The sequence below is a fragment of the Sinocyclocheilus anshuiensis genome, unplaced genomic scaffold, assembly GCF_001515605.1.
Source record: "Sinocyclocheilus anshuiensis isolate Anshui unplaced genomic scaffold, SAMN03320099.WGS_v1.1 scaffold2872, whole genome shotgun sequence".
Taxonomy (NCBI): domain Eukaryota; kingdom Metazoa; phylum Chordata; class Actinopteri; order Cypriniformes; family Cyprinidae; genus Sinocyclocheilus; species Sinocyclocheilus anshuiensis.
In genome coordinates, this window is record NW_015560619.1 from 276,792 (window position 1) to 292,744 (window position 15,953).

Consider the following 15,953-nt stretch of genomic DNA (forward strand, 5'->3'; position numbering starts at 1 on the left):
CACACACACACATATATATATATATATATATATATATATATATATATGTATATATACTGTATGTGTGTGTGTATATATATATATATATATATATATATATATATATATATATATATACACAGTATAATATCAAAGAGGTCTATTTATGAAGGACCATGTGTAAAGACTGCTAAATAGATGGATGGATGGATGGATGGATCAAATATTTTGAGTTAGCGTGAAGAAGTGTGACACTCATAGTCAGCAATGCTGGTTATTTGGGCATGTGACATATTGTGATATTGCTGGTTCAGGTTATCATAGCTAAATTACTGCAAAGAAAGACATGTCTGGCACGTTTGTATGGGTAATGAGTTCCAGGAGGATGTTTTGTTTGGGAGTGTACTGTACATCCGTGTCCTTTTCTCTTCATTTACTGATCCCTTATGTCCTGAGCGGGAGCACTGTGTCAAAATCGTATGCTGGCGCAGCAGAAGCATGGAATGAGGGAGGTCAAATCAATGGACTGTAACTGGGAATAAGCGAGAAACACAGGAAGGAGGAGGTAGATATGACCTTTAAGATGAATTAAAGGGAACCTATGCCATGGCAGATATTTGAATGCTACAGTACATTGATAGTAATCTTATCAGTGTCATTGAACTGAAATGAGTTAACATGAATTTGCTAAAGGAAAATATTTGTGAATCCTGGAATCACATGGCAATTGTCAGTCTCAGAATGAGCACAGAAAACCAAGGCTTTCTGGAATAAACCACATAAACCTTTTAAGAACAGGAGTCATTTCTATAAAGGAGAAGTGTGCCAGTCACAGAGGAAACAGTTTGTGCTAAAGACAGCAGTGGAACAGCAAATATAGATAAGGAAGGCCACAGACACATGCACAGATCTGTGAGAAGATGTGAAAATACCCTGATGTCTCAGTCTCTACTGCTTGTTACTGTCTCCTTTTCAAGCAGGCGTATAGTTTGCAGGTTAGAGACCAGAGGCTAAACTCTTCACCCACGGTCCCTAACATGAAATACTACACTTAATGATGTAAACTTGGCAAGTTGTTGATCATTTAGCATATTAGAAACTAACATAATAGCAAGAAGAATAGTCTGACCCTAACCTTTCATATTTGGCATAAGAAATTTGAAAAATATACAAGCATTTGTATTCCTCTAGAGGTGTACGTGATGACACAGATGTGAATTATTACTAGCATTAAAGGTTAATATATGATGATATGCTGTTCTTATGGGTACAAAAATATGTATTAAAATTGATACAAAATTCTGTTCATGGGCAGTAAAAAATATTTTTAAAAAATGTTTATGATGGGTTCTTCTTTCGCTCACTGAGGTATGATAATAAAACATATTCTGTGTGCATTTGTCCCTTTATCCCTTGTAATATCACACATCAATGATTTCTAAAGGCCAGCTGGTCACGTGCATCGGTGCTGACTGTATAGGGGGTTCATCCAATAAAGGAAATGGAAAGAATTATATCAGCTACTGTTATATCATTAACCAAGGTTAATAGAATTTTTCGGGCAAGAACACGCTGCTGAGAAAGAAGAGTGAGAGAGGGAGATTGCAGATAACTGTATGAAGAAAGCAACAAGAATGCTTGTTAGTAGTGTTGGAGAAACCTTTATCGAGTGAGAAACAGAGAGGGATTTCATGCATGACTGACTCTGCCAGCTTCATAAGTTAGTTACAGTAGTTACATAAGAGAGCCCTTAAGTGTTAACCCTGTGCTTTCCTGTTTCCTGACTTATTCCTGGTGTCATGTTTATAAAGCTAATGGTATAACCGGAAAAACAGGAGAACTCACTCAAACACCTGTTTTGAAGAGTTTAGAGCTAGATTTTTTGTATGGCTGAAGTGAAGTTAAAATCCTCTCTCATTTACAGCTGGGCTTTGCTGACCTCAACTTAGCGGAGTTTGCTGGTTCAGGCTCCACTGTTCGCTGCTGTATACTAGAGGGCTACGACACCAAGAACACTCGGCAGGACAACTCCATACTCAAAGTGAGTGTGTCTCTGTGTAAGTGCTGTCTGTCTCTTATCTCATTTCAGGACTGACTACACATGTCCATTTTGATCGGCTTCGGTCTGACTGAAAGCTCAAACACTGCCTTTTTCATCTTTAAAAGGCCAGGAACCTCTTTTTCCACATTAATCTTAGCAACAGTCTATTTGCCGTCAATACAAACATCGTCATCTAGACTTTCTGCCAGGGGCGTAGCCTTCATTTCAGAAGCGAGTCAACAGTGTCAACAGTGTCACATCCTTCAGAAATCATTATAATATGCTGATTTGCTGCTCAAGAAAACGTTTTAAATTATTATTATTATTATTATCAATATTTAAAACAGTTGAGTAAATTTTTTCTGGATTCTTTGATGAATAGAAGGATCCAAAGATCAGTATTTATGTGAAATAAAAAGCTTTTGTAACATTATACACTATACCATTCAAAAGCTTAGAGTCAGTATAATTTTTTATTTTTTTTGGAAAAGAAATGATAGAAACTAACACTTTTATTTAGCAAGGATGATAAAGACATTTATAATGTTACAAAATATTTTTATTTCAGATAGCCTAAATGCGGTTCTTCTGAACTTTCTATTCATCAAAGAAACCTGAAAAAATTCTACTCAGCATCATAGATAACTGCTGGGCAATAACCAATAATAATGATTTGTTTATATACTACACACTTTTTTTTTTTATATCACATAAGGCAGAATAGTTTCTATACTGTAATAAATGCTATGTCAATTAGCACTGCATTGTTCATATACTTTATTTATTACCTGGAGATGACTTGACAAACACAAATAAACCATATATTGTTCCAATCGTATGTTTAATGTCTTCATGTTTCCAAACGTTTCTGTTTTCTGTGAAAACAACTGTTTTCATACAGCGATAGCTGGACGCTTTTTCATATTAGGAATTTCCTCGTACGACTTTCTGCTCGGGATCGCCCTCCGGCTTCGAGTATGAATGAAACATACACTGCATGAATGTTTAGCGCTCTGCGATGTTCATCTCGACTTATTCTGGGTCCGAATAAAACATCAGATCATGCACAGACTATCCTGTCTCTTTGAATTTAAATCTATATTTATTCACACCGGCTCTTGAAAACCTCTATGTGAACACACTTGCCCGAAAAAGTGCGGGGGACGAATTTACGTGATATTAAAAGTGGGGGGGGGACACGTCCCCCGCGTAATCTACGCCCCTGCTTTCTGCACTGTGTGGGCGATATGTGACTGGTCAAACCATCTCATCAACCCACCGTCAGTCCCTGTTATGACAGACTGACTGACTCACTGTCTTGTAGACATGTCAAGAGGGAAAATGTGAAGGGAAATGGAACAGACAACATTTAATCAGAGATATTTTTGTGATTTTTACTCGTTTTAAATCTAGATTTCATGTGTAGGTTCCCACAAGCAGACAGTTTTACTATCAAAATGCATTATGTTATGATATAGATATGGTTTTACATTTCACAACTTTTATTTTGTAATATTTTCATCTTCCTTCACAGGTTACCATTGGCATGACTCTTCTCTCTGGAGATCCCTGCTTCAAAACGTGAGTGTGTTGTATATTGTAGATTAACTTTGTGTTACTGAATTTTATACTTCTTAATTTTTTTTAAATAGTTTTCAACCCCACTAAGGCCCCTCAGCAAACTTCAAATGGGGCCTCAAGATGATTTAAAATAAGACAAACCAAGATTTAAATTTTTTTTATTATTATTTCACCCCCTTAATAACTTTTTTTTTTTTGTTTTTTTTTTTGAGAAGAACCAGGGTTTTGAATATAAATTTTAATAGTGTGTTTTCTGTTACTAGACAAATGTTTATTAATTTACATGAACTTTTACCAGGAAAAGGTTGTGTAAATTAATAAACTCTTTTGTCTAGTAATGCCAAGTTCTTAACTATTTTATCAGGTAGAAAAAATGAGAAAAAAAAAATATTCATAAAAATTCTTATTGTTAATCCTTATCCATTAAATCATGAGTGAATGAAAAATGTTTTATTAATATAAAATAAGTGGGATTCAGCTATTAAAATGGTCTCAAATGTAATTAGTTTTCTAAATCTATGGACACTACCAGTTTCTGTACATTTAAGGAAATATTGTTGTTAGGGCTGCACGATTATGACAAAAATCATAATTGTCGATTATTCCCTTGAAACTAATTGCAATTATTAATTACGATTATCACAATTTACATTGAATGATGTTACCATTGTTTGAAGCAACTGCGTGCCATATATTTATATGAAAATAAACAAGCTGAAAACACTCACACTGAAAAACTTTTATTGCTTTTCTATAGTATTAAGCTTCAAATGTCAACTATACATTGGGTTGGTTTCTTCTTTAAATAATAAAAGTAAAAATATGCATCATATTAAAACAATGGGGGAAAAAAAAACTTAAGATAACCTGTAGAAAGGGAAAAAAAACACAAGCACTCAGAATAACATAAGTAGACTTTGAACGATTAATTGCCACTTTGAACGATTATGTAATTGTGGCATCTGTAATTGTAATCGCAATTAGAAATTCAATGCAGCTCTAATTGTTGTGGACAATGAGGGGCCTTGCAGTAAAGAAACTGTTGTTTAGTTCTCTTGATTCATGCTCAGTATAGCACCCCTCTTGTTTATATTTGTAGGCAATGTGTAAGTATAAATTATTGATCAGTAGAGAGAATACAAGCTTTTATTGTTCCCTGATGATATCTAAACTTGTCTTTCACCTCTTCGTCAGGCCTGTGAGCACAGCTAAGACCATTGCCATAGCCGGGCAGGACCCCTCTCTGCAGCTGGACCGCAAGGGAGAGGGCACCGCTGACCACTCTGCACCGGCCCTTGGTGGCAGCACTAGCCGATCGGTCAAAAGCAGACCATCTGTGAACAACTCTGGTATGACCAACACACCTACAGTAGACCATCTCTGAAACTGTGAAATTTGGAGAATGTTAACAAGTAGAAAAATCTTTACATTTACAATTGTATTAAAAGTGCACAGTATTTTATGATGATTTTGCAATGACTGTTTTTGTTCGATATTTTGGGCTTTCTAAATAAATGGTGCTAACCTGAGGTTGTTTGTTCTTAGGAGGACTTCAGGAGGGATTGGAGGAGAACCTGTCCAGTCCAGATGAAGTGTTTCACACGGGACATTCTCGCAACTCCAGCTTTGCCAGCCAACAGAGCAAAATCTCAGGTGGGACTCAGGGCACGATCAAAAGAGCATCAGGTACAGATTATAGCTGGTTACAGTATAAAAAACAACTTCAAACTACACTTCCATCTTAATTTGAACATTTTCTGAAATTAAATGTAATCATTTAGATTTACAACTGAATAAATTCTTTAGCAATTTACAATATGATACAGGAGCCAAGAGTAATACAGAGATTTTTGTGTTCTAAAATCACAAAAATTGATTGAGAGAAAATGTCACTTAAAGAAAGTGAGTGTACTTTTTCATTTGCATACACTTCCATTCAAAGGTTTGGGGTCGGTAATCGTTTTTTAATGTTTTTAAGAGAAGTATCTTATTCTCTTATAATTTGATCAAAAATACAGAAAACAGTTATTTTAAAGTGTAATAATATTTCACAATATTACTGTTTTTACTATTTGAAATATTTTTAAATATAATTTAATCCTGTAATAAGAATAGAGTTTATTTCAAATAGAAATATTTTGTAACAATATGAATGTCTTTACTGTCACTTTTTCATCAATCTAGTGTATCCTTGTCTGAATATTAATTTCTTTCAAAAAACCTTTGAACTGTAGTGTAAAACCTAAGAGGCTGAAAAGTTAAAGTGAAAATTAAATTCTTACGTTCTTGTGAACAATTCTTTTTTTACGTTCTTTCACAACACTGCTTATTATGGTCACAAGAACTGCTGCTCACCCTTAGTCTTGTGGGATGTGCTTGTCCTCCATTCAGGCTACAGTACGGAGCACTCTCACTCCTCCAGCCTGACAGATCTGTCCCAGCACCGGCGGAACACCTCCACCAGCAGCAGCAACACATCAGGAGGAATGTCTGCAACTATCGAGAGCCCCGTAGAGCCGGAGAAAGAAGTGGTAAAACCAGAGAGACCCCCACGTCCCCCACGACCTGCTCTGCCCCCAAACAGACCCTCAAGGTGGGGAGTCACCAGCAACACCAAGATACTAAAAGTCTTTGTTGTTTTATGTGGAACTGCACAAGCAAAAATGGCATGTAGTTAAGATAAGAAGTATCTATATATCTGTGCAGGAGAAAGAAGGACACTGTTGAGAACCATCCCACATGGGTGGACGACACACGCATTGATGCAGATGATATTGTGGAGAAGATTGTGCAGAGTCAGAACTTTGCGGATGTCAGCAACAATGAAGGTGTGTGGAGAAAAAATTTGGTAGCAGTATTAACTATTTAGTTCCTCTTAAGCTTATTTTAATTCAACACTTTGATTACTGATACATATATGAGGGTTTTACCCACTTGTGAAGCCTTCGCATCACTAAAGCTGATCATTTTGTCACTCTTTCTTTTGTCACTTCACAGACAGCAATTTAACTCTGTTCGTCAGTAGGGATGGCACCACAGCATTAAGTGGCATACAGCTTGTCAACAGGTAAACTGGTGCTCTTTTCGTATGCCATTTAATTTAGTGTTCTGGTTATAAATGTACAACGTATAAATTTAATTATTCCTTTGTTTATTACACTGAAAAAAATGGTATAGAAGCTATTTTCACTCAAATAGTGAACAATACAATTACAAAGAAATGGCATTGAGTTAAATTTGAAGTAGAACAACTGGTATTTTTTTGAAAATCATACTCCATTAATCTTTGTTTTATTTACAACTACTAAAAATATCTTTTTTACAGTGTATTTATACTATCATTAAAAAGTTTGGGGTCTGTAAGATTTTTTTTTGTTTTTAAAAACATTTTTAATAAATCTGTTTTCCTCTTATGTGCACCAAGGCTGAATACATTTTTTCAGAAATACAGTAAATACAGTTATATTATGAAATATTCTTGCAATTTAAAAATCTGTTTTCTATTTTAACATGGTTTAAATGTAATTCATTCCTGATTTGGCAAAGCTGAATTTTCAGTAGCGTATTTTGTATTTGACTGTTATAATATCATGTTTGATATGGTTCTTTTATTCTTTGACAGGGTGTCTGCGGGTGTTTTTGAACCGGTGGTGATTGAGAGCCATTAGATCTCTGAGGCCACAGTAGATACTCTCTCACACAGCCACTGCCTTTTTTTTTATTATTTTGAAATGATGGAGAGAGCAAGACAGGGACTGTATGTCAGAGTGGGCACCTGACTTCATAACTTGCTCCTCTTATGGATCTGACATATTACTCGCCTATTACAACCGTAACACCCTAATCATGCATTACATTTGCTGAAAAAACAGTGGTGGGTACGTTCATTGTTCTATGATTAAGAATGAATGAATCATAAATATTCTACAGCGGATTACAAACTACTTGAAATGCCTTAAGAAATTAAGCAAGATGGGAGCTTCAGTCTAACACTGTGAAATATGGGGGCAGTCCAAAGGTTTTAGAAAGAAATTTAGTTCAATATTATATTTAAATTTTAGTAGCATTTGACATATTATTTAACGTTTTAAAGTGGGATGATTTAATGTATTATATTTTTTGTGATGCATTTCACACCCCTATTAAATACAAACCACTGAAATCCACCTGCCCTTGCATACATTCTAATAATGTGGTTTAGTCAGTAACCTGCGATAAACATGGATTAATATACATGAAATCATGTATGGCTGGCCATACATATATGTCAGAGGCATATGTTCCAGCTGGACTGGTGTAGATGAAATACATAAATATACTGTACTGCCCCCTCTCTTTCTCTTTCTAATTAAAATTCCCAGTGTATTTCTAACTTCGTCTGTCAGTATTTCAGTTTATTTCACTATTCTAATCTTTCACTTTGCTGCTGCTTTCAGCTTTGAATATTTGTGTGACTGAGTTTTGGCTCTGACAGCTCTGCGGTGCACACAACACAACAGCACAGCCAAGTCATTTGTGTTAATTCTCTCACTAGGGTCTTGTTAGTATCAAAATAGTCATATCCAGTGAGATCCTGCATTGTGCAGTTAAAATATAAAGTAAGAGCAAATGATATGGAGAATCCTTTTTGTAAGACACCACTGAATAATTCCATTGTTTGTAGGGCTAGATCAGACAGTGACTCATAGTCACACGTCTGTCCTTGGCGACTGCCTCTGTGTGTCTGACCAGCACCTGGTGTGCAATAGGAAACAGTGTACAATAGACATGACAGCGAAATCGAGAGAACGGAAGGCCCAGTTTTCTGTGTTTCATGTACTGCTTGTTTGGCATCTAATTAGCTATTCATGATCTTTGTCGTGGAGATGAATCTTTCTCAGTTGATCTGAGAGCATTCACCACATTAAAGACTGACATTTTGTTTTATTTTTTTGTCAGTTGCGAGAAAAGTGCAATGTGGGCTTGTTGTTTTGTAAAAGCCCATTTTAATTAGTTCTTTCAGGGAATTGAGCCCTGAAATATTTCACCTGTCCAGTGGCTTAAAATTACACGTTTAAACAGAATCACTGTTCACTAGTATACTAGAGAGGTGAGGGTTAGTTACATTCACATTCATATTAATTAACGTTCTTGTTATTAATGCCATTAAAAAAAAACGAGTCTGTGGCATGATCCAGCTGCTTCTCTACAGGATTAGTACTCCTGGAAATTTAAAGTAACACTAACTTTTAAAGGGCAAAATATACAGTATGATAGTTATGCGGCCTGATAAAGTGGGTTCTGGATGTTTCTGCTTAGCTAGTATAAGGGGATTCTCTGAAGACACTGAAAAACGTATCTAATTGTTTTCATTGTTTACTCTTTGTAGCTTTCATCTACTCTTACACAAAAAAGCTATTAGCAACTAAGAACAATAACTATCCTGTCATCTTTATTTTCGAGCCAGCGGGCTGGTTCACTGGAATCTCTTTAAGGGGGATTTCCCCCTCAACCTTGATGTCAAATAATTCTAAGTCTAACATTTGTGTTGAAATAATGACCATCTGTGGTTCTTGTTCTTTCTCTCTTCTCTCTCTTTGTCTTACAAACACTTTTGTAATGTTTTTAGTGATAATTGACTGTAATCTGTGATCTTTCTAATGCAGAAGAGTAGATACATATACTTGATTTAAGATGCTGTTGCAGGGAGCAGACTGGGGTCTATATGCAAAAGTTGGAAGCAAGAGGGATGATGTCAGTTTTTGTACATTTCAGTAATCTGGAGCTTTTGTTCTCTTTAAAAATAAGGTTGTTTAATCAATGCGTGCACGTTCATTTATTTATATATAAAATAAATATTGTTTTAAATATGTAAATCGAACAGCATTGAGCGGCACAGGCTCCAGGATACTGAAACCTCAGATGATATGCATGTAAAGTTCACTACAACAGCACTTAAATACTGAGGACTAATGTCACTCACACATTCTCCAGAATGTTGATCTTCATTTCTCCTGTGCTATCGTAAAGGATGAAAGCTATGCACTTACAGAAAGCTTTCCATGATTACATACATATTAATGACAGCAACATTCATAAAGTGAAATATATTCTGGAGATTTCTTTCAAAATGAATTTACCACTAAAGTACTATGGAAATGAATTTATTTTTTTCTGATTGTGACAAATATTTATATATAAGCAATGTGGTGTTGCTCCAAAGTTTTCTTGGTCTTTTGTTTGGTTTCATGCATGGAGAGGATACTTTCTAATGATGGACCGGAACTATATTTCTACACTCAAATGTGAATGTTTCTTTCTTTAATGTAACTGTCAGGTGAAGTTATCTGTATGTATTATTTGGGGGAAATAAAGATTATGTTGGGTAATAAATAAAAATATTTGTTGTGTGATTTATTTACCATCCAGCTAGGATATTAACTCGCCATGACAAATGATTTACTTGTGAAGTAAGTTATGTTTTTTTAATTGCCAGTACACGGAATGCATGTGTGCTAATTAGCTGTAGTAAGGAAGCTGAAACTAAATATAATAGGTCTACAAACTGTCCCATTTTGTTCAGTCTTAACTTAGTTCCTTTAACTAAACTAACTTAGTATATTTGACATGTAGACATTGTGTTGGTGCTATACATTAAATTAAACAAGATAACCAGATGATAGTATAATATATTCTTGAACAGAGTCTTGAAACTGCTTCTGTAACCTGCAGGAGGACTGCTGTAACTCAGTCATAACGGCTAACTTAACCGATTCCCGCTCTGTGCTACAAAAACGATAATATGTTAATAATATGAGATGTGCACTTAGCGCGGCTTCTAACCAGTAATTATCTGTGTTTGAGCGCCCTCGTGTGCTGGATTTTTTTTTTTTTTAGAGATATTAAAAAACTACAATTCCCAGCACGACTTCCGTTGTTCGTCGGAAGTACATTTCTAAAGCAGGACATTTTGGTTTCACGCGGAAGTGACACGTTCATAATGGTAAGATGATCTGAAATAGACGTGGAAGTGTTATGTTTTTTATGTCTTTTTTGTCGTTTGCTTGTATATATTCATATTATGCCTAGTTGTTCCTGGTTGTTAACTGTCCAACTTTCCAGTTAATACGATTAATAAGCAACACAAGAGTTTCACACCGTGGTCCGTATTTAGGCGACATAGAATAATTCACTAATAAAAGAATAGTTCTTATTCATTCAGTTAAATGTATTTGTTCAGTAGTACTTCTTTGTTCATTGCTTTATGACAGCTAATGAATAATTGGACCCGTCACAGAGATCCAGACATAGAGACACTTCATAAACACACTAGAAGTGTGCATCTTTAAACTTGCCTTAAGAACACATCATTTGTTTCTTTCAGTGTGGAGTATAGAAGTCAATAAAAGACAACATATTAATTCCTCAAAAATTAAATATTTATTTTATTTGTTAAAGTATATTATGTTTATCATTATATGTTTGCGTTTTATTTTAAATGAGTTATATTAAATGTAATTTGCACTTTTATTTAGGCTTATATTTAAGCTCTAAAACCCACTTCTTTTCAGGCAACAGGAGCAGATCAAGCTGTTGGTTTTGGACTTGTTGGTTTTAGTCTGTTGCTGTTTACGTATTACACTATTTGGGTCATAGTCTTGGTAAGTATGTGTTTGTGTGTGTATGTATGTGTGTTTTATGCTTAAACTTTAACAACATTTAAATGTGATGAATTAGTTTAGCAGTTTTCCAAATTGATATGACACCCATAACATGCTTTGTTTCATACGCTACTGAAAAAAATATTGAAGTGATCAAACACTGATGCAGACTTTTCTGCCCTTGTTCCAGCCTTTTGTAGACGGTGACCATGTGATCCACAGCTATTTTCTTCCACGAGAATATTCAGTCATACTTCCTGGAGTTGCAGCATTAATCCTCTTACTTTTTGTTGGTAAGCAAGCAATCCATGAACATAATGTTAATAGTATATCAAGTTCAAAATGTTTGTAATTATATCCACACCCCTTCCGAACAGCTGTGACAGTCACATCTTTCAAGAAGTAGCAGAAGACACACCTCTTCTGCAAGCACTTAACCACCTCACACCCTTAAACCAATGCACTTATACACAAAAAGCACTTACTTTTCTTCTGCGCATTACTCCTCTTTTCTAACTTGCTTCCTAATCTAGTTGTAAACCTGCATTGTGAATAATGTGGTTCCTTGACAAATTGCATTTGTTCCTCTTTGGATAAAAGCATCTGATAAATGCATTAATGTAACGTAAATGTAAATCCAACAATACAGCCATATTTTTTACACTTTCAACAAAAATCTGAATTTCTTTGTTTCCCTCTGGTCTTTCATTTTCTCTGTCTACTCTAGTGAACACATTTACCCTCATTGTTTTTTTTTTCAGGCACCTTCATAGGGGTGGTAACATGGAAGAATCGAAAACCTAAGAAAGTTGATTAAGACTCTCCAGGCTGTTGTGATTCATCTGGTCACAAGAACGAACTGTGTTGATTTCACTCATGTACCACTTCCTGTACACTTTTTTAGTGAAGCGTGAAGATCAACTCCAAAGCTGCTCTCCTGGATTCCAGTTATTAGACATGTTCAGGTGGTTCCTAAAATAAACAACAAAATAGATTTCATTAATAGCCAAAGCAGTACTGAACATGTAGCTGCGTAGTAGTCTGTTTGAGCTTTGTGCACCCAATAGCTACAACCTTGATTGAAGACCACTATAGCTTTGGAGAATTCTTTCCATAGTCAGGGAGATAAAAGCAAATAATATGTGAGAACACACTTTAGGCACCTAAGAGATGGGGTAGATTTATGTATAATGTGTATCTGGAAGACATCTAAATGAAATACGGGATTTCTCTTTTTGTTTAGTTATGCTTTACGTTGAGGAGATTCAGCTGTTCTTTTATGTTGTAAATAGATGTATTTATAAACTGGAGTGCTTGAGTTTTTTTGAGTGAAGTGACATGTGGCCAAGTATGGTGACCCATACTCGGAATTAGTGCTCTGCATTTATCCCATCCAAAGTGCACACACACAGCAGTGAACACACACACACCGTGAACACACACCCGGAGCAGTGGGCAGCCATTTATGCTGCGGCGCCCGGGGAGCAGTTGGGGGTTCGGTGCCTTGCTCAAGGGCACCTCAGTCGTGGTATTGAAGGTGGGAGAGAGCGCTGTACATTCACTCCCCCCACCTACAATCCCTGCCGGTACGAGACTCGAACCCGCAACCTTTGGGTTACGAGTCCGATTCTCTAACCATTAGGCCACGACTTCCCCAAATTCTAGCAGCAAAATAATTCAGGACAACAGTCTATAAAGAAAGAGAAAGAACTTTTTGTAATATAAACAATCCCACAATAAATTAATAGAAATATGCTTAACTTTATAATGTTGTGTTTGTTTCTCTCTTATTTTATATGTAAAGCATATCTATGTATTTACAAGTGTATATAAGTTTAATTTCAATTACTTTAATGTGTTGTAATGAGTTTGCTCTGAATAGTCCAGCTGCTTTTTCCAAATTCTGCGTGGCAGTTGAGAGTAGAGTTAACTGTGACAACTGCAGTGTATCCTTAGGCATCAAAGAGGACCTTTTGGGCAACCACTAACTTGTCTCTCGCTCTCGTTTACTGTCAAGGTTAGTTAAATTTATTAAATTTAATGTTAAATTACAGGTTTAGATTTAGAACATTTTTGTATTTATTTATGAGTTTTTGTCTCTGTAGTGGACATTATTTAGTGAATTTCTCAGATCTTACATGTCAGAGTTTTAAATCTGGATGTCCTGTAAAGAGATACCAAATGTTTGGAAGTTTCACCATGACCACTCCCTCTCCTTGGTCTTTAAAGATGGTTTAGTGATATAATTGTACATCCTTATGGAAATGTGATACTATTTTGTAATTATCATTTAAAACTAATTTATATTCAAATTGTCATAAATCAACATATCAGGAAAATGTTATGGGGTTTCAAATCAAAATATGACTTCCTGTTATGAAACAGGTCATTTCATACATGTCCACTGTAGTGGACACCGGGGCTAAAAACATGTTTATTACACATTTTGGGAGACAAAACAATTGAATAGGAAAATAAATGATGTATTATTTAAATGTATAAAAAATCTGGCCAATTATTACTTCCATTATTACACTTCTTTTTCAACATGATGTCACAACAGCGCATTATATAATAATAATAATTCATTACATTCATATAGCACTTTTCTAGGCACTCAAAGTGCTTTACATTGTCAGGGTGTATCTCCTCATCCACCACCAGTGTGCAGCATCCACCAGGATGATGCGACAGCAGCCATAGTGCACCAGAACGCCCACCACACACCAGCTTATTGGTGGAGGGGAGACAGAGTGATGAAGCCAATCAGTAGATATGGGGATTGTTAGGAGGCCATGATGGTCAGAGGCCAATGGGCAAATTTGGCCAGGATGCCAGGGTTACACCCCTACACTTTTTCGAAAGACATCCTGGGATTTTTAATGACCACAGAGAGTCAGGACCTCGGTTTAACATCTCATCCGAAGGACGGTGCTTGTTGACAGTATAGTGTCCCCGTCACTACACTGGGGCGCTAGGACCCACACAGACTGCAGAGTGAGCACCCCTGCTGGCCTCACTAACACCTCTTCCAGCAGCAACCTAGTTTTCTCAGGAGGTCTCCCATCCAGGTACTGACCAGGCTCAGCCCTGCTTAACTTCAGTGGGCAACCAGTCTTGGGCTACAGGGTGATATGGCTGCCGGCAAATGCAAATTAGCATATGCAAATTAGATACAGTGTATAGATAACATTGTGTTTAATAGGAAAACCAGTTTATGGAAATTTTACACCCATATTGCATGAAGCAAAGTGGTATATCAAATCATTCTGTTATATCTTTTATAACAGTTGAGAATCATCCTTATAAAAAATTTGGTATAATCCTGAAATTTAAAAATTGATTGGTGATTTTTTTTAATCACATTGTTTTTGTCTTTTCTTGTCTATTCATGAATAACATGAAGAAAATATAATTTTTCAAAAAGTTATTCTTCCATTTTTTTCTTATGCTCTAAACAATGTAATGACAAGAAAAATGACTAATTAAATTAAATTAAAGCTTTTTTTATGGGTCTCAGGAGTATATATATATATATATATGAATAGAGAGAGAGAGAATGTACTATGTGTAGAACATCTTAGTTCAAGGTTGTGATATGTGTAAGATATCAATCTACTATCAACACTAATAGTTTTGTCTGTTTGTGTCCGCATATTTAGCTCTTGGTCGTTCAGGTCCGTGTGTTCCGTATCTAAGCACAGAACGGCAGTGTGTGTGTGTGTGTGTGTGTGTGTGTGTGTGTGTGTGTGTGTGTGGGTGTGTGTGTGAGATGGGCCGCTGCAGTCGCGCTCGTTCTAAAGAGAGACTGATCGAGCTCGAGCTGCTCATCCACACACTGCCAGTGTCATGTCACGCGAGGACAGAGACTGCGCTGATCTCCCCATCCACGACCCGGCGATAGGACGAGGACATGTACTAACTAGAGGACCCATAATGAATCGCAGTGAGGTACGTGCACATCTGTTTTTTATTAGACAGAAAGACCTTGTGTCTGTTTTTTTTGTGTTTTTTTATTGTTGTTTTTTTGTTAAAAAAACATGTTAATCAAAAACTGTCCTTGTCTGATTCAGAATAGTAAAAATATACATTATTTTAGACTTTGACTTTAAATCTGCACTTCATATGTGGATCTGATGACAGAGGTATTTTTAAGTCCCAGGCTGCATTTAGAGGGGGGAAATCTGCAGACTGATATTGAAAAATTTAATTTCTTCATGCAGAACAGCTGATTGCCATCACTGCAAACAAATAAACTTATGTCTGAAATATTTCTCTGGCACTCAGTGTGCAGTGCTGAAGAATCCATTTAGGCACATGACACTTGGGAGGACAAATTGGCTGAAAATTGTTTGCAACTATGATTTCCTCATGTGCAAAGAACACAGGTGTCTTAAAGGTGCAGTGTATTTTTTGCAGCTGATGGCATGTCAGATTTGTACTATGACCTGCTGCAGGTGCTCTGCTCTCCCGTGATGGTGCTGCATTCACTAGTAATAAAGATTTGCAAATAACTAATAATAATTTCCCTGTCTTGAGTGACCCCACCTTAAAGGGGTCATATGATGCTTTTTTAAAGATCATTATTTTGTGTATTTGGTGTAACAGAATATGTTGACATGCTTTAATGTTAAAAAAAACATTATTTTTCAAATACTGTACATTATTGTAGGTCCTCTATGCCCCGCCTCTCTCAAACGCTTCGTTTTCTA

At 36.0% G+C, this 15,953-nt stretch overlaps 3 protein-coding genes across 6 annotated transcripts in view; all 3 read left to right on the forward strand.

The window, feature by feature from the left end:
- The window catches only part of eeig1b (estrogen-induced osteoclastogenesis regulator 1b), a 39,019-nt gene extending 29,040 nt beyond the window's left edge, over positions 1-9,979 (forward strand). For 3 of the 4 annotated variants that reach the window (XM_016478203.1, XM_016478204.1, XM_016478205.1), the window contains 8 exons: positions 1,904-2,020; positions 3,555-3,601; positions 4,796-4,950; positions 5,147-5,287; positions 5,993-6,194; positions 6,308-6,429; positions 6,599-6,668; positions 7,224-9,979. In XM_016478203.1, coding sequence (XP_016333689.1) covers positions 1,904-2,020; positions 3,555-3,601; positions 4,796-4,950; positions 5,147-5,287; positions 5,993-6,194; positions 6,308-6,429; positions 6,599-6,668; positions 7,224-7,269 — 900 coding nt within the window. In that variant the 3' untranslated portion in view covers positions 7,270-9,979. The remainder of the gene's footprint in view (positions 1-1,903; positions 2,021-3,554; positions 3,602-4,795; positions 4,951-5,146; positions 5,288-5,992; positions 6,195-6,307; positions 6,430-6,598; positions 6,669-7,223) is intronic. The other variant, XM_016478206.1, reaches the window with a different exon arrangement.
- A 535-nt stretch (positions 9,980-10,514) lies between these two features.
- On the forward strand, positions 10,515-12,556 carry LOC107681851 (dolichol phosphate-mannose biosynthesis regulatory protein-like). Its single transcript, XM_016478207.1, has 4 exons — positions 10,515-10,583; positions 11,152-11,241; positions 11,432-11,534; positions 12,003-12,556. Exons 1-4 carry the CDS (start codon positions 10,581-10,583, stop codon positions 12,056-12,058), a joined length of 252 nt encoding a protein of 83 aa, XP_016333693.1. The 5' UTR covers positions 10,515-10,580; the 3' UTR covers positions 12,059-12,556.
- Positions 12,557-15,042: 2,486 nt separating this feature from the next.
- The window catches only part of LOC107681849 (phosphatidylinositol 4-phosphate 5-kinase-like protein 1), a 10,807-nt gene continuing 9,896 nt past the window's right edge, over positions 15,043-15,953 (forward strand). Inside the window, exon 1 of the mRNA XM_016478202.1 lies at positions 15,043-15,192. Coding sequence (XP_016333688.1) covers positions 15,091-15,192 — 102 coding nt within the window. The 5' untranslated portion in view covers positions 15,043-15,090. The remainder of the gene's footprint in view (positions 15,193-15,953) is intronic.

Excerpts from the sequence above, each read along its gene's own strand:
- LOC107681851 (XM_016478207.1), top strand. Across the intron at positions 11,242-11,431 it reads CTATTTGGGTCATAGTCTTG|CCTTTTGTAGACGGTGACCA; the intron begins GTAAGTATGTGT and ends CCCTTGTTCCAG. Across the intron at positions 11,535-12,002 it reads AATCCTCTTACTTTTTGTTG|GCACCTTCATAGGGGTGGTA; the intron begins GTAAGCAAGCAA and ends TTTTTTTTTCAG.